The sequence below is a fragment of the Olea europaea genome, chromosome 11 (genome assembly GCF_002742605.1).
Source record: "Olea europaea var. sylvestris chromosome 11, O_europaea_v1, whole genome shotgun sequence".
NCBI lineage: Eukaryota > Viridiplantae > Streptophyta > Magnoliopsida > Lamiales > Oleaceae > Olea > Olea europaea.
Genome location: NC_036247.1, coordinates 21,236,254 through 21,254,686, shown reverse-complemented (window position 1 = coordinate 21,254,686; position 18,433 = coordinate 21,236,254). Strand labels below are relative to the sequence as shown.

At 41.5% G+C, this 18,433-nt stretch overlaps 2 protein-coding genes across 3 annotated transcripts in view; one reads left to right on the top strand and one right to left on the bottom strand.

The window, feature by feature from the left end:
• The first annotated feature begins 15,292 nt into the window (after nucleotides 1-15,292).
• Nucleotides 15,293-17,526, top strand: LOC111403742 (leucine-rich repeat extensin-like protein 6). The gene has a single exon (XM_023032353.1). It carries the CDS (start codon nucleotides 15,311-15,313, stop codon nucleotides 17,369-17,371), a length of 2,061 nt encoding a protein of 686 aa, XP_022888121.1. The 5' UTR covers nucleotides 15,293-15,310; the 3' UTR covers nucleotides 17,372-17,526.
• Nucleotides 17,527-17,708: 182 nt separating this feature from the next.
• The window catches only part of LOC111403743 (light-mediated development protein DET1), an 8,830-nt gene continuing 8,105 nt past the window's right edge, over nucleotides 17,709-18,433 (bottom strand). For both annotated transcript variants that reach the window (XM_023032354.1, XM_023032355.1), the window contains one exon: nucleotides 17,709-18,371. In XM_023032354.1, the coding sequence (XP_022888122.1) occupies nucleotides 18,232-18,371 (140 nt within the window). In that variant the 3' untranslated portion in view covers nucleotides 17,709-18,231. The remainder of the gene's footprint in view (nucleotides 18,372-18,433) is intronic.

The window sequence follows — 18,433 nt, the reverse complement described above, 5'->3', positions numbered from 1 at the left end:
TGAACTCGCTACGTAAATCTGAGCCCCGAATTGTCAATGTAATTCTAGCCGAAGTACCCGCTGAAACCGGTACGGACGTGGAAATGCCCGACGCCCCTGAACAAGGGCATACCTTTGAACAAGAGGAAGATGTCGTAATGGAAGAAGCCCCTGAACAAGGACACCCTCTTGATGAGTTAGACCCCCGAATAATCGATTTTGAAACACATACATCCCCAATGGAAGAACTGGAAACTTTTCCAGTCAATCCAGAAGACCCCAATCAAGTCTTGCGCATAGCGAAGTCATTATCGCGTGAAGCAAAAATTGAGATGATACGATTCCTGAAAGAAAACCTGGATGTCTTCGCATGGAAACATGAGGATATGGTGGGAATAGATCCCAGGATCAGTTGCCATCACCTTAACATCAATCCCTCCTATGCCCCCCATAGACAGAAGAGGCACGCCCTAAACCCGGAACGGTACGAGGGACTGAAAGACGAAGTAAGTAAACTTAATCGTAGTGGTTTCATCAGAGAGGCCATATATCCGAGGTGGATATCCAACCCGATTCTAGTGAAAAAGTCCAGCGGGAAATGGAGGGTCTGTGTGGACTTCACAAACCTGAATAAGGCATGTCCCAAGGACAGCTTCCCACTTCCAAGAATTGATCAACTGGTGGACTCCACTGCTGGGCATGAACTACTGAGTTTCATGGATGCGTACTCAGGGTACAACCAGATACCCATGTTCCGGCCTGATGAGGAAGCTACATCATTCATTACGGACAGGGGGCTGTATTGCTACAAAGTTATGCCCTTCGGATTGAAAAATGCCAGGGCCACATATCAGAGGTTAGTCAACGTGATGTTTACCGAACTCATTGGCAAAACCATGGAGGTCTACGTGGACGACATGTTGGTCAAAAGCCTCCAGGCGGCCAAACACGTGAGCCACATTGACCAACCCTTCCAGATACTCAGAAGGTATAACATGAAGCTGAACCCCCTCAAGTGCACTTTCGGAGTGGCATCAGGCCAGTTCTTGGGATACATTGTAAATCAGAGAGGAATTGAGGCAAACCCAGCAAAGGTAGCAGCTCTACTAGAAATGAGGTCACCTCAGAAACCGAAGGAGGTCCAAAGCCTCAATGGTCGGATAGCCGCACTCAGCCGCTTCATCTCCAGAGCCACTAATAAAAGTTTGCCTTTCTTCAATGTATTGAAGCAAGGAAAGAAATTCCAGTGGATTTCGGAGTGCCAAGAAGCCTTCGAGTCTCTAAAGAAACACCTCGGTGAATCGCCCCTCCTATCGAAACCCCATCCGGATGAATCTTTGTTGCTGTATCTAGCAGTTTCAGACGCGGCAGTCAGCGCGGTCCTAACCAGGGAAGAAAATGAGCGTCAATTGCCGGTGTATTACATCAGCAAAGCACTTCTCCCAGCTGAAACACGCTACTCCGACATGGAAAAACTGGCACTCGCACTTATTACAGCCTCGAGAAAGCTGAGGCCATATTTCCAAGCTCACTCAATACAAGTCCTCACCAATTTTCCTTTGAGGCAAGTAATGCAGAAGACGGACGCATCGGGACGCCTGCTGAAATGGGCTATCGAGCTCAGCGAGTTCGATCTCACGTTCCGACCTAGACACGCTATCAAGGGCCAGACCCTTGTCGATTTTATGGTCGAATTTACCAAAGCCCCAGAAATGGAGGCCCTAATGGAACCAACCGAGCCCCCCACATAGAAATTGTTTGTAGATGGGTCTTTAGGAGAGGCTGGCGCGGGGGCGGGAATCGTGCTGGAGAGCCCGGAAGGCCATTTGTTAAATTGTGCGATAAGATTCGGCTTCAGAGCCTCGAACAATACAGCCGAATATGAGGCCCTTCTGGCAGGACTAAGGCTCGCCAAGGAAATGCAGGTCAGGAAGCTCCTAGCAAGCAGTGATTCTCAGCTCGTAGTGAATCAGGTAAATAGGGATTTCGCAGCCAAAGATGGTAACATGCTCGCGTACTTGAAGCTGGTTCTGGACATAATTCCCCATTTCGAAAAGTTCGAACTGACTCAAGTCCCCCGTCTAGAAAATGCCCATGCAGATGCCCTCTTAAAGTTAGCCAGCAGCATGAACTCAGAGCTTCTAAACATCGTCCCCATTGAGCACTTATTGAAGCCCTCCACCTTCGAAGGCGAAGAGTTACTATGGATAGAAGGCACCCCGTTGTGGATGCAGCCCATAATCGCATATCTAAAAGAACAAACACTGCCTGCTTCCAGAGGCGAAGCAAGAAAATTAAGAAGAAGGGCTGCACACTTCGTCCTTCAAGAAGGAACCATTTACAAGAGAGGCTTCGCCTCGCCCCTTCTTCGATGTGTGGGCGGTGAAGAGGCCACCTACATACTCAGAGAGATACATGAGGGGATCTGCGAAAATCACTCCGGAGGGATGGCCCTGGGACACAAGGTTCTCCGTCAGGGCTACTTCTGGCCAACCCTGAAAAAGGATACTTGCCAATTTGTCCAAAAATGTGACAAATGCCAGCGCTTCTCAAACGTGCAAAGACAGCCGGCTCAGAGCCTCTCTATAGTGACCAGCCCTTGGCCATTCGCCAAGTGGGGTATCGACTTCATTGGTCCACTACCAAAAGGTAGGGGAAGCGCAACTTTTGCCATTATCGCCATCGACTACTTCACTAAGTGGGTCGAGGCAGAGCCCCTTGCCCGAATCACCGAGGCCAACACTACGAAGTTCGTTTGGAAGAACGTCATTTGCAGATTTGGCATCCCCCACTCCATTGTCTCTGATAATGGGCGGCAGTTCGACAACAGAAAGATGCGAGACTTATGCGACGAACTGGGCATAAAGAAAGACTTCTCGACTCCGCATCACCCTTAGGAAAATGGATAGGTCGAAGCAGTGAACAAGACTATCAAGCACACCCTGAAAAGGAAACTGGATGCCTCGAAAGGCGCCTGGGTTGACGAACTCCCCCACGTCCTCTGGGCCGTCAGAACGACTTACCGGACTACAACCGGCGAGCCCCCATTTTCAATGACCTACGGAGCCGAAGCAATGAGTCCGGTCGAAGTTGGGGTCCCATCACATCGACGAATACATTTCAATGAGATCAGCAACGATGAGGCGCGCATAAGTGAACTACACCTCCTTGAGGAAAAGAGAGACGCTTCCTAGATGACCTTAGCGAAATATCATCGTAAGATGACCCGCTTTTACAACTCCAAGGTTAGAAACAGAACTCTTCGCTTGGGCGACCTCGTCCTCAAAAGAGTTTTCCCATCTTCAAAACCAACCGGGTCAGGAGTTTTTGGCCCGAACTGGGAAAGCCCTTACCGCATTCGGGGAGAATCCCGACCTGGTACTTCGAGGTCGAAGATATGTCAGGAAAGGTGCTACCTCACAAGTGGAACATCGAGCACTTGAGAAAATACTACAAGTGACAAGAATGTTCCGATCTGATCCTAAGTTGTCATGGCTAAATCGGTTGTTCTGATCTGACCTTGGTTGTAAAGTTTATTAAGTGATGGAATTACCTTTGTAAAGGGTGGTGTAATTTATCTTTAGTAATGAATTTCCAGTTCCAAACCGGATCAGCCAGGGAATGGTTTCCTCAGTTCTTCGGAAGGTTCATTTGAGCAATCCAATCGTCACTTATTAGCTGATTAACAAGCGTTTCCTCGTGTTTTCCCAATTGGTCTGACCTCAGATTATTAAGAAGTTAAAGTAAGGAATCACTTCCTACTCACTTAAGTGTTTGGACTTATGTTTGCTTAAGGGGACCGGCTCACAATTGTTAACTGATCGTTGTCACGAGGCAATTAGTCTAATGTTTGTCATTCTTACAAGTATAAAACAAAAAGGAATAAAAAGAAGCAGAAGCAAAAAGACTTTACAGAAATTTAACAAAATTTTCCATTCCATTTCACAAAATTAAAGTACATGGGGGGCCGAAGCCATTACAAAAAGGAAACCCTAATCTGTGGGAGGAATTTCAGTGCTGGCCGCCTCCTGGGCCTCTGGAGCCTCCTCAGTAACCTTATCAGGCCGACCTCCAGTGGGTCCCCCGAACTCTGCCTCCAGTTGAGAGATGTCCAGGGTAGGGTGCACCTCCTTCAGCCGACCTAGTAGGCTTTGGGCAATCCACGAGGCCCAGAAGTTGGCAAAGTCGTCGTAAAGGGAATGGTCTTCGAAGTGATCAATAAAATTCTGAACCGCCACCTCTCCCGCAGACTTTAATTCCTCCTTCAGAGAGGCAATCTCCACTGACTGGGCCTCTGTCTGCTGCTTCAGCTCCGCCTTTTCTCTGTTGGAGGCCTCCAGAGCATCGGTGGCAAGCTTGTGGTGCTCGTTAGCGTGGTCAAGTCGCCGAGTCACCGCAGCTACCTGGCACTCCACCTCGTAGAGCTCTTTTTTCAGCCACTCCACCTCTGCCTGCGAAGCAGCAAGCTGGACCTCAGCAGCTCTCTTCCCCTCATCCGCTTTGGCGGCTTTGGCCTAGGCAGCTCACACAGCGTCCCCATAGTGCATCGCCTCCTCGAGGCGCTTGGCGAGGTCCTTCCTCTTGGAGTTTAGATCCTTCACCAAGCCCTCGAGTTGGATACTTGCGCTTAGTGCCAGGGCCACGCAGGCGCTGTTCGCCGCCACCAGGTCTTCAGCCGTGCAGGAGGCGGTGTGGTCCCTCCACTCTTCGGTCCAATATTTGCTGTGGACCACCGCCACTGCAGCTGTTTCCGGAGGGAGAGCCTCCAGCTCCTCCCTTACGGGCTCTTCTGAATTGGTGCCGAGGAAGTCAACCTCTTTGCTGGAGCGGGCCCTTTTCCTCCTCTGCTGCCCCGGAACGTGTTCAATGGGTACGGCTGCAAGGGGCGCCGTGTCCGGGGCAGCGACAGGCTCTGCCGCAGCGGGGCTTCTCTCGGGGAGGGCCACCCCCATGGGAATAGTTGTCTGCCGCATAACTGGGGGTGGCCTCGCCACAGTTGGGCATCTGGGAGGGGCAGCACTCTTCTTGCCCTTCCTTCGGAGGTCAGCCTCCGGACCCTCCTGAACCTCCTCCTCCGTCGGAGGTTGAAGCCTTTTACTGGCCTCCACCAGCTCCTCCATTTGCTTCTTATACGAAGAAGAGGAGGCCTTCAGCGCCCTTGCCTCAGCCATCATTTTCTGAATGGTCTTGAAGTCGGGGCGTACTGGCAGCTTCTTGCTGAAGTTATCTGCAAAGAAACGAATAAGGAATTAATACAAGTATAGGGAGTTCGGAATAAAAAAGTGTGGACCTCGGTCCTATTACCTTGGGACGCCATTAAGTCGTGAGTGATGAAATGTATGTTCCTCCGGATCAGCCTGTGGTAGGACCTCTTCTTCTGAGGCAGCTGATAAATGACACAGATAGTGTCGAAGTCCTCTGTCGATAGCTCGCATCGAGGAAGGGAACCTGCGAAAGGAAACATAACTGTTAAGCATACGCCGAACCGAAGAGAAACAAAAAGAGCAGCAACTATACTCACTAAGTGTTGAAAACTTCGCCGGGACTGTAAGAGACGCCAGGGGGTCCCCCTCCATTGTGTCCCATCGCCCCGCTGCCCAGCACCATGAGCTCTTCTATTCCTTGATGGAGCTCGGCAGATCGATCACGAATGGAGTGTAGAACCCCATGACGTCAGGTAATACCAGCCCCGGGTCTTATCCCCCCCGGCAGTAACCTTGGGTATATAGAGGGTCTAGAAAACGGAAAGGGGCATCTCCACTCCTAACGACGCCTCTTTCCACAACATCCAGGAGCCCAACACTGGCTCCAGGAGTTTGGATTGAGCTGCGTCGGGGCTAGCCCGTAAGACCTAAGCACCAACCTAAAGAATGGGTGGATAGGCAGCCTAAGTCCGGCCCTAAGGATCGCCTCACTAATGGCCACACAGCCCGGCCTTGGGTAACAGGCTCTCTCTTCCGGCCCGGGGAGAATCAAATCTACACTGTCTGAGATCCTATATTCTGTCCTAAGTCTACCCAGGTTGGCCTCCCTCAATTTTGATGGGTAGTCCGACGCCCCCCAATGCACAGAAGTATCCGGGGGCTATCTGGTCGCTTCCATATGTTCTCCCCCCCCATTATTGCCCCAGCTATTTCTGAGGAGGTCGCCACGATGGGCTCGTCCACCCTCACTATTTCTAAGCCCCTCCCCAAACCAGAACTCCCTTCCGAGGCCATTTGATAAGAAATTTTTTACAGTACAAATGGGTACTGAAACTTACGGGTTTGGAAGTTTTCCCTAGCCGGAAATGGTGCAGGATCGCCGGAAGTATCGTTCTCTCTCGCCGGAGTTGCTTGCAAAACGCCGGAAATCGCCGAAAATTTGGGAGCAAATTTTGGTTTTCGTCTGGCAAAGATAGAAACTCTGATAAACCCCCAAAGTTCACCTTTTATAGGAAAGACAAGCCCGATCTCCACCGTTGAATTCAAATGCGATCAATTTAAACCGTTCGTCGTATTCTCAATCCCGACCGTTGAAATAAAACGCCAGATTTGATCTACGCCCAAGATGTCGCTGTGGCTTTCACGCAAAAGTGAAACGCGTCGCCTCGGTTACAAACAACCGTCAATAATAATTACTAGCCGCAGCAGCATTTTAGGAGAATGGGCATGGTACCCAACTGTCACCTTGGAAACACGCAACAGTTGTCAAATCATTGGACTTTTGGGTCGCCTCGGATGATCTCCTCCCCCAACTTTACAAAGCTTGGACGCGCCCGATGCGAACGCCCCATTGACTCATCGCCTCGATCGCTGCGTTTCTTCCCATGCTCTACAAAGTTTCAGCCATCTCCCCACGCGTCGACCTTTTCCCGCCAACGCTTCGGTGCGAGACGAGTCCCTAAAATTTTATCAAGCTTGGACGCACCTGACGCGAACGCCCCATTGGCTCATCGCCTCGGCGCGCGTTTCCTCCCATGCTTTACAAAGTTTCAGCTACCCCACGCCGCGGTCCGGTCAGGAAAACAAATCCACGTATAATATAAATATTCATTCCCGGATTTGGGGGACCACTGTTGCTCCTCATTTTACGAGCCTCGATACCGAATGTCATCTCACCACCGAAGTCGAAATCAAATAGACCACTCCGACCTTCCCGAAGCTTCTCCGAAGTGATACACCGATTCCTACTACTGATCTGCCGAAGTATCCCACCTCTTGAGGTCGGGTTCAGGTGGACTCCGGTTAGAAGATCCGTCGCCAATTTAAGATTTGTTCTGCATATAAGGTTTAAATTGATTTGACGTCCCCATGAGGCTATTTGATGTGACTTATCAACTTTATGTCAATTCAACTTCGGGGGAAACAAACTGTCCGCCCACTCTACAAGCGCGGCTGATTGACGCCTATGAGCAGACGCTTCATACCGTCAGATGTATACACGTGTTCCACATCCCACGGTTCATACCACCTATAAATACCCAAAGTTTGGCAAGAGGCAAAGGTAATGAAACTCTCAATACATAGCATTCCATAACAAGTTTATATATTCTCCTCCCCCTTTATTGATTGATTTGTGTAGCCCCAGGGCACTGTTCCGACCACCCAAACCTGACTTGACCGTCGGAGTGTATACGGCCGCCACCCCCATCGGTTCCGGCCGTGTGCCCTGACTATTTGTTCATTTCGCAGGGAGGAATACGTGGAGTAGCTATAAATTGGCCACATGGAGGAGCCATTTTTGGAGGTCAACAATGACACTTGCATATTATGCACAAGCAATTAATTTTGTAGTAAACGATTAAGCTGTTTTGAATAATATGAAATGTATAGAGCGCCGAATCGAGAGTACGACAAGCTAATGTATAAAGGACGACAAGAAGTTCTTATGCCAATTAGATTAGATGAGAAGAGGGTCATCTCATGGTAACTCGACTTCATGTATCCAAACAAGAGCTCGACTCCTAAATCCAGTTCACAATAGAAAAAGACGTGAGTAACTAGTTAGCTTGATTTATGTCAATATCATCAATGGAATTTTAAAAATAATTTCACAATAAACACTGAAATTCTAGTTTACGATAAGGGCTAAAGGCATCGCAAAACATGATTTGAATATTTATGAATTTTCATTTAAGTCTCTATTTGGTTCAGTTAAAAAAATAAAATTAAAATCTCAACTTTTCAATCACATATTTCATCATTTTTTATTAAAATCTAATTTTCATTTAAACCTGAGTGTGTCAATTTGGCTCGCCGGTTCGACTCAAAAAAAGCTTGAGCAGGCCTGAGTCGTGGCTCGAGTCGAGCCCCATTTTGGGACATCGGCTCGAGCCCAAGTTGGCCCATGTGGCTTGCCGACCCATAAATAAATAAAAAAATCTGCAAAACTTAAAAAACAAAAATAAATAAATAAATATATATTGCCTACAAGGCGGTTGTACAACTGCCTCGTACTGCTACCTCAACAAGACAACAATAGTTGCAGCTGTTGCTGCCTTAAGGCTGCTTCCTTTGTTAAGGCATCACATGCACGTTGCCTTAAAAGACAGCTATATTAAAAAAAGGTGGGGGAAACTAGTCGGCTTGGCTTGATAAGGTCCAAAGCGAAAGATTGGGTCGAGTTTAAATTTTTTTGTCGAGTAAAGGTTCAGCTTGACTCTAACCAAAAAAGGTCTGAACCATTTTTACTCGAGTTGACTAGATTCGATTCGTTGACATCTTGATTGTTTAAAGGAAAATGATCAAAAATGTCACTTTTTTTGAAAATGCACAAAAAAATTTCATGTACACCAAATTTTATAAAAAAATGTCATTTTTTTGTGGGAAATGTCCAACTTACCCTTCGTGTCCCATTTTTAGAAGCATTTAATGCTAGCTTTCCAATCCAATTAATGTTATGATTTGATTACTTAAATTTATATATTATAATAATGGATATATTAAATTTATATATTATAATAATTGGAATTTGTATATTCTATTGTATAATATGAATTTACTTTTAAAAAAAGAAAGATAAAAGAAGTAAAAAAAAAAAACTCTATTTTAACATCAAACAAATATTTTCTTCAACAAACCCTCATTTCATCCATCTTCTTCATTCTTTGATCAAGAAAACTTTACTATTTGATTCATCATCCATTTTGGGATGTTAGTTATTACGAATTGTTTATATTTTTATCGAATAGCTTACCCTTTTTTAAATATTAAAAACAAAATGATCATCAAAGTGAAGAATGCTTTTGAAACTCTTATTAATCATGATGCTATTGATTTCTAAAGTATTTTTGAAGGGAAAAGATAAAAAAAAAAAAAATCCCAAAAAGATTTAGGCAAATGTTATGTATTACATTCCATATTTAATGAAGTATTCGGTCATTTATTTTTGGAAACAAGTTGTGATGATGTAGTTGTTGTAATTGAAAATTGATTATAACCATTAATGTTTCCAACAAGGTACCAACCACGTCTGAAGCTTCTCGACAGTTTCGACAGTTGAACTGTCGAACTCGACATTTAGAAACGTCGAGATAAATAATTTAACTGCTTGGATTCAACTATTCATTTCACTTTTTGTCATTGAATGGATTTAAATATTCAAAAGTGTCACTTTCATACTATTAAATATCGACACATTGATTATGCAGAGTTCTTACCGTTGCAATATCAACTTTTCAGGTATTAATAATCATTTGAGATTCATTATGCCCATGGACGAAAGTTTGTTTATGTGAATGATGAATGGAAGTAGAGAGTGGACAAAACCACTTTCGTTTTAGTTCCAACAAGTATTACCTATGCACTCGTTATGGTAGCGTTGACCGTAATCGAACAACGTGTTCCAACCCCATTCTAACACAATTAATGTAAATAGGATTGATGTCTAAAAGTAGTTGAAGTTTCATTTTGAATATTCCCCTGATAGCGTTATGCATTCTAAAATTATATTATCATTTTATTATTGTTTGCAGATATTAGTCGTGTTTAAGTTCAAAAGCAAAATAATTATATAGACAAAAATTGCATATCATTCGACAGATAGATTCTATCATTCTCGACAGATGGTTGCGAATTAGAAAATTTGACTACAAAAAAGTGTATAAAGGACATGTTGTTCTCGAACATATTCTCAACTTACATTATTATTAGTATTTTATTATCATTTGCAAACATTGCATAACATCCTGACAGTTAAACTATCGGTCCCGATAGGAGGTTTCTGTCATTCTCGACACTTAGTTGCGAGCAGAAAATGTAACTACAAATAAGATGTACAAGGGTAAACTGTTGCATAACATTTGGTAAAGACATTGCTATATTTATCCTTGACAAAATTTTCTCGTGCTAATTGAACAATTCAACGAGTATGAGAAACAAGAAATGATAAAATGTGTCACCACATGTGAATGCAACCACTAAATCATGTTTATAATCACATTCTTGGAGGTAACCAAAATGAGGTCATTTATTTCACAAATCAATTCTAATGTAGCATTAACAAAGTTGGTCACACTATTTCTTTATTCTTTTTCTCCTCTCCTTGGTATATGGAGTCCTAGTAGAGGCTGCATAAAATCGAATGTGTATTGATAATTGCTCTTTGTGCTAACAATATCGTTACTTTCGATAGGTATGGTGGCCGCCTCTATCAAGCTACAAGTTGAGGGAACTTTCTCATTGTTCGGACATGACACTTTGAACTCTATGGGTTCTCCATTTATTTGAAAACGACATTTGCAACACTAACCGACATGAGTTCATTATTTCTAGTTTGCAAATTACGGAATGATATTAGAGTATTTAAAAATTTAAATTCCTCTTAATTAACACACATACTGTTCGCCTCTTAGTTCTCACTAGACAATAGACCCTCATGATTATCGGAGCACGAGTTGATCCATCCTTCATCTAATTGAAAACAATAATTACAATACTAATGGACATGAATTCAATATTTCTAGTTTGCATATTAAAAATGAGACGAGTGTATTTAAAATTTTGAATTTTTCAGATGTTAATGCTGAATACACGTATAAGAAATAAAAAAAACACCCTGTAATGTTTCAGAAATACTGCCTTTAACTTCGAGAATGACAGTTTATATCGAAAGATAACTCATCTGTATAGAATGACTGTAACTAATTGTCGGGAACGATAGTTTATCGCGACACATGGGTTACATAACTGATCTTTCTAGAAGTTCTTGTGTTGAGCATTCATAACTGTACAAACTTTCATTATGACAAATTAAACAGTTCGTTTAAAAGATTCCATATCCATACCTAATCTAGAAAAATATAATAAATAAGATAGGCTGGAATGACAAGTATAATACAACAATCATCTTTCACAAACCAAACAAATTCAGAGAAATATAAAGTAAAAAATTGACAGAATGTGAAATTTTTTTTTAGAAAAATATAAAAAAAAATTTATTCATAATACCCAAAAAAAATTAGAAAAAATCAAAATGCCCAAAAAAATGGAGAAATTCAAATTACCTGTAAATTTACACTCTAAACAAAGCCGAACCCAAAATGGAGAACAATCTAACTCACGGTCTAGATGTAGGAAACTCAAAAATTGATTGTGCAATCTAATAGAAAGACAAAAAAAAAAAAAATGAACATTAATAGAAAACTTCAAACAAAACCTTCAATCAATCTAAAAAAACTCATAGATTTGAAACCTTACCTACGATATTCTTCTTCCTTCTGTATTGACGTAATATACGAGATCCTAATGCAAGAACTTGCACTCCATCTAATTTTCAAAAAATCAAGAGAGGAAACATAGAAAAGAATAAAAGAGAAAAGAGAAATTTTACAAAATTTTTTTAAAAAGTGACATTTTTGTAAACGTGAAACCAAAAGTTGACTATTTTAATTTCCTCTTATTTTAAATCATCTGAGGGCTAAAAAAAAGGGAGAGATTGGAGAGAGAGAGAGAGAGAGTCACGGGCAATAAGTGCAAATGTGGGACCCTGTTTCCTCTGCCAACAAAACGATAAAGGACTCGTGTATTTATATTTCTGACTCTTGTCTCTGTCCTAGCAATTGACAGCTCAAATCTACCCAATCAACCCTATTATCACTCACTCCAACCTCTCTGTATGCCATCCAAATATTTTACCACTGTCATGAGTCCTTTTTGAACAACCATTAAAATAAACATTTTTCTTTAAATTCATTTACGACAATACATTTTTATAATAAAACATTTTATACGTAAATTTAAAATTTTTTCATACTTTTTAACAATATATTTTAAAAAAAAATTACTATTCTAAAATTCATTTTAATGATTGTCAAATAGGGGCTAAGTAGGATGAACGGCTCATCATAATAAGCCCATATTTGTGTCCCCTTCTTTTTTTCTTTTTTTTTTTTTGTAAGAAATGTGTTTTGAAATAGTAAATTTTTTGAAAAAAATGTGGTAAAATAATAGAATTTAATGGGAGAATATAATTAAAAAAAAATTTTGAAAAAAAAAAAATGGAACCAAGTAAAATGTCATTTCAGTACAAATGCCCACACGAGTGGAAAGATGACAAAGTACATCTCGCCCTCTCCCGCTTCGTATTGATATGTTTTGAATGTGATGGGGATTCCTCACTTCGAAGGGTAACCAGCTAGCAATCTACTTCATATACATTAAGCTTGTGTTTGTCATTCATTTTCTTCCATTTTTGTTTTACAGTACTCATTTTAAACCACACTTTCTTCATTAAAATAATATTACACGTAAATCAAAATTTTTTTCTTCTTTGTTAACTATATATTTCAATATCAATCACTATTCCATAATACTTTTTTTGCAAATAATGGGTGACAAACACACCCTAAGTTTGACATCTTTTTTGATATTGTGTGAGTTGATAAATTTTTATACATTAATTTTAACATCACATTTTTCAATCAATGACCAAAATTTTTATAAATATGCAAGTTGTCAACATTACTGTCATTTAGCAGTGTACAACATGTTTAATTGATCAGGTAAAGACGGAGAATACGGTCTTTGCCCTCTAATCAATTTTTGTTTTTATTTTTTAAATAATGTTAAAAATAAAATAAGTAAATGGTACAATAAATAAGGATATTACAATTATTAGGTTAAGTTGACATGATTTTGGGATCTTTCAAATGGATCATAAAGGGTTTGCTTATTTACAAAGGAATTCCATACTCATGTTATAATACCATTGAAATGTATTGATTATAAATGGATATTAAGTCATGGATCTTACGAAATGTGTAGATTAAAATTATATTTCATCGATAAATTTATATTTATAATTTAACCTTTACCGAACAAGGTATAAGTTTGTCGACTTCTCAACTAGAGCCAAAGTGCCCAACCGAAAACCCAATATTCAGGAAAAAGACATATGTGGCTAGAGCTTCATTTTCGAGGTTCTTTCTTTACGATATTCAAAAACTAAAAATCTTTTCCACATTTTCGTATTATTGTTGAGGTTATTACAAGTCTAAACTTAATATCGATGTAGTTGTAAGGAGTGATTATGGGTTCATTGGTGTGGGAATAATGCTGATATCTGCAAGTTCAAAGAGGATCTTGGCCAGTTTTCCTTTGCAGCAGCGGAAGCCATTGCACTTGGGTAAGACCTCAAGCTTTGCAAAAACATTTTGAAGCTGCAAATGTGACACTTTTAAGAGTTATTTATGGTTTGAAGTCGACTTATGTACTTGTGCCAAATGCTCTGTTGCATAAGCTCCTCTCAAGGATGTTTGCTTTATACTAAGAAATAAGAACAAAACAATTCACATTCTTGGTCTGCACGTATAACCATATGCATGAAATCTTCTTGGAATTGTTCATATCCGGTTCATCCTTCAAAATCCTATCACCCTGAATATAATGAAATAGGATAAATTCAGACAATAATTTGTAAATACGTAGTTATCTTGAATATATTAAGGGTTTGTTCGATAGTGATTATGAGAATTTATTTTTTGACCGTTAGAGAGAAAAGTGGGTTTCACCTGTGAGTGAAGAAGTAAAAATAACGTCTGAAATAGTGAAATAACGGTCAAAAAATTATTTTTTTGTGGTGAAAAATTGCCACCAAATATGCAACTAATCGTTTCGTTATTTTCCGATCGTCTAAAAGGGAAAAATGAAATATCTTGTTTTTTCAACAATTTCTAATCTCTAGTGGACTTTTCAGTAGAATTTGAACCTGCATTAAACCTCAAAAGGCATCTAAAAAAGTCGAAATGGATAATCTATCATGTGCCTCCTTCCTCACCCTTTTTATTAGTGAGAGAGGGCCTTTGTGTATAAATTAGAATACTTTTGGAGTATCAAAGTAGACCCTTATTACGTCTTTCCTTTGTTAGGAATGGTCGAATCGTACCGTAACTTAGTAGCTGTCCTTTACTACTACTTCCATGTTGTTTTGAGTTAGATCAAATACATTTCAATCTTTATTTTGTCGGTGGTTCGCGATGATTATGTTAATGGAAAAGATACATTTTAAATTCAAAAAAGAAGAAAATTCCATAATTAGACTTTCCTCCCATTTCTTTATGTCGTTCATTATCAATCATCAATTAAAACTCTCTCTCTTAACAATTTTGAGGCCACAACTTTATCTCTCGTCGCCCTTTTCAAGACTGCAGTAAATTGCTGCCATGTCATAATTAATTTCGGAAATAAAAATTAAGGTTGAACTCCTCAATTTCTTTTTTACAAGTGTTTCGGTACCTCTCACCTTCAAAACCGAAATTTCGGATCCCAATTTATTTAAATAAATCCTCACGCGATGAAAAATGTCAATGTGAACGAGTGAATGTTAAATCCGATACGACTTTTACGTGACTTAAAATCTAACTTTCAACGATTTGACGATTTTGTCCTTCAATTTTAAATCATGTGATAGTTAAGTACAGTTATAACATTCACATTGACCTCTTCTATCGCGTGGAGTCCCAACTTCACATATTTGAATAGGTTGTAAACATTACTTTTAAAGATTGAGGGACTCAAAATCACATACTAATTGAAAGGTAGGAGAGCTCAACTCTAATTTTCAAGATTTTATATTTGCAAGCATATTATCAAAATATTGTCTCTTGAATCTAATATATTAAATAAAAATAATGATATTCATGATAAAGATTATCGATAGTCATCCTACGTGACAGTTTATTATTTGATGTATTAATGTGATAATTTTTTTATTGTCTTATACATCAAATAACAAACTGTCATAAGGTGACTCGTTTTCACCATACATAACATTACTCATGAAATAATGAACACATTATTTTACTGTAATAAATCGAAGTAGCTAGTGGCAATTTATTCCTATTTTGGTACACATGAGAAGGAAAGAGAGACATAAGCACATTATTGGCAGCTGGAAACACTCTCTCCTCTGCTCCCTTTTGAATGTATTCAAATTACAATTTTCTTTCCTCACCACACTGTCCTCTCCTCTCATGACTCCCACCAACACCGCCGCTGCCAGCCCCAAACCGTCTCCGCCACGGTGGCATTTACTGCCCATCACAACCATCATTCTCTTCTTGTTGGGTTCTCAGATCTGTGCTGTTTCAGCTGCAGAAAATGGCATGGAAAACCCTAGTCTTGCACGAGCCTACACTGCATTACAAGCATGGAAACTCGCCATTTTCTCTGATCCATTCAACTTCACTGCAAATTGGAAAGGCCCTAATGTTTGCTCCTACGGAGGAGTGTATTGTGCACCATCAACTCGCAATGCATCGTACAAAGTTGTAGCTGGTATTGATCTCAACCACGGTGACATAGCCGGGTACCTCCCGGATGAGCTCGGGTTACTAACCGATCTTGCGCTCTTCCACATTAACTCTAACCGGTTCTGCGGCGTAGTCCCCAAGAGTTTCATCAAATTGCAGCTCCTTTTTGAGCTCGATATTAGTAACAATCGCTTTGTAGGGGGTTTTCCTGAAGTAGTCCTCTCGTTGCCTTCATTGAAATTCTTGGACTTAAGGTTCAATGAATTCGAGGGCCCTGTCCCAAAAAGGCTTTTTGATAAGGATTTGGACGCGATTTTCCTTAACGATAATAGGTTCCGGTTTGGCATACCGGAGAATCTCGGGAATTCGCCGGTGTCTGTTTTAGTGTTGGCCAATAATAACCTCGGAGGTTGTATACCGGGCAGCATTGGTAAAATGGGGAATACTTTGAATGAGCTGATACTGCTGAATGATAATTTAACTGGTTGCTTGCCTCCCCAGATAGGAATGCTAAGAAATCTAACTGTGTTTGATGTTAGTTTTAACCACCTCCAAGGTCCTTTGCCATCGGAGATTAGTCGAATGAGGAGCCTCGAGCAGCTAGACGTGGCACATAACCGCCTCACGGGGGAGGTGCCGGCTGCCGTCTGCCAGCTTCCTAGGCTGCAAAACTTCACGTATTCGTTCAATTACTTCACCAGAGAGGCACCACAATGCGCAAGATTTGGGGGAGGAAAAGTGTTGGATGGGCGGAAGAATTGTATTTCAGGGAAGAATGATCAAAGGTCCATTAAAGAGTGTTCTTCTGATGATGCTAAGCCATTTGATTGTAGCAAGTCAAAGTGCGGTAGCAGTGGTGATGGAGGTGGCGGCGGTGCGCCACCAGTTTCACCAAAGCCACCATCGCCTAAGCCAGGTAATGGGCCGGAGCCGTTTAATACGCCACCACCACCTACATCAAGGTCTTCACCAAATTTTAAGTCACATCCTCCTCCACCGTCTTCACCTCCAACGAAGTCCTTCCATGCACCGCCATCTCCTCCGCCACCCACCCACAATGTGTCACCGGGGACTCATCTACGGCCACCACCTCCACCAGTTCACCATGAGAAACCCTCTAAGCATGCACCTCCACCTCCACCTCCACCTCCACCACCAGTGCCCTTTGAGCCCACTACTCCGCCACCTCCACATCCTCAGAGCTCAACTCCACCGCCCCCACCACCACCAACACATTATGGTTACACTCCACCCCCGCCTGAGAGCTCAACTCCTACTTACCAACCTAAATCACCTCCACCACCGCCAACTCATCACGGTTACCCTCCTCCACCGCCAGAACACCAGCATTCAATGCCACCAGCTCCATCACCATCACCATCAGGGTATTCCCCATCACATCCTCATTCCCCACCACCACCCTCCAGCATATGCAACGAACCACCACCACCTCCAAAACAACAATGGCACTACCCACCTTCACCTGCACCTGCACCTCCACCACCAACACATGCACATTCATCTCCTCCGTCACCCTCTCTACCGCCACCACATTACGTTTATTCATCACCTCCGCCGCCGGTGCATGAAAACAACCCGCTACCACCAATAAGAGGAGTCTCCTACGCATCTCCTCCACCACCCGCCATTCCATACTACTGACCCTCTTCAAATTGAGGGGACTACCAGTTCAAGAATCGCTAGTATAGTTTTGATTTGTTTTTATTAATATTTCTGTTCTCAATTTTTACCTTAATTATGTATGAGAATGAGTTGGATAATATGGAATTAACAATCACTATTTGTTAATTTTATACAAGTTTTTGTTGTGTATGATTCAAAGTTTAAAATTCTATTCGCATAAAATTCTTGAAGATAAGAATTGGCATAAAAGTTGATTAAATATCATTTTTATCCACACATTTCGAAATACCCATAACTTTTATTTACGATCCAAAACTGAAAAAAATAAAAAATAAAAAATCTTTGCCACAACACATACGTCAACTCCTCTTAGGTAATTCTCACTTGGCATAAAACACAGCATTAATGCAATTTGGAAAGTACACTTTATCATACAGATTCTGGATCTCTTCCTGTTTTGAAATTAAGATCATAAGCTTCTAATAGGTGCATACCACATAACTTAATTTAAGTTCGTGTCCATGTCTGGGCGTCGTTTGCCAGAATCGAAGCAGTTTTGCCAGTCGAAAACTTGCTTCCTCCTGTGAATTCACAGCACAATTGGGAGCAGAATATTACATTTGAATCCTGGGGTCAAAAAATTTTGGCTTGGTTTCAAGCTTACATGGAGATTTCTGTCTAGCTAACCCCCACAACAAGAATGGTATACGAATATGAAAGTGCCCATGATTGTATGAGATACCTAAGACTATCCACAAATACGAATACGTGAACACATCCAAGATATGTCGAACATATACAGCCTCTATGCTGATTTCAGACGGAATCACGCGCTTTTGCCAAAGAAAAAACATATAGCCTGTGCTGCTGAGAAAGAATTATCGACGGAAGTGAATATTTACAACTGCTGGCTGAAAAAACAGTGTCTGTTGGATGGATATTGCTAGGGGCAAAACTGGATGAAAGAGAAATGAGCAGATTTTTTTGTTTCGGCAATCAGAGGTTCCAGCTTCAGGTCCTTCAAAATTCATCCCAATCAAAAGTCAGTTTACTAGCTCAAAACAAGCCGGGGGGTTGGGG

Bases quoted from the DNA above. Each gene is read 5' to 3' on its own strand.
- LOC111403742 (XM_023032353.1), top strand. From the start codon at position 15,311: ATGAGAAGGAAAGAGAGACATAAGCACATTATTGGCAGCTGGAAACAC.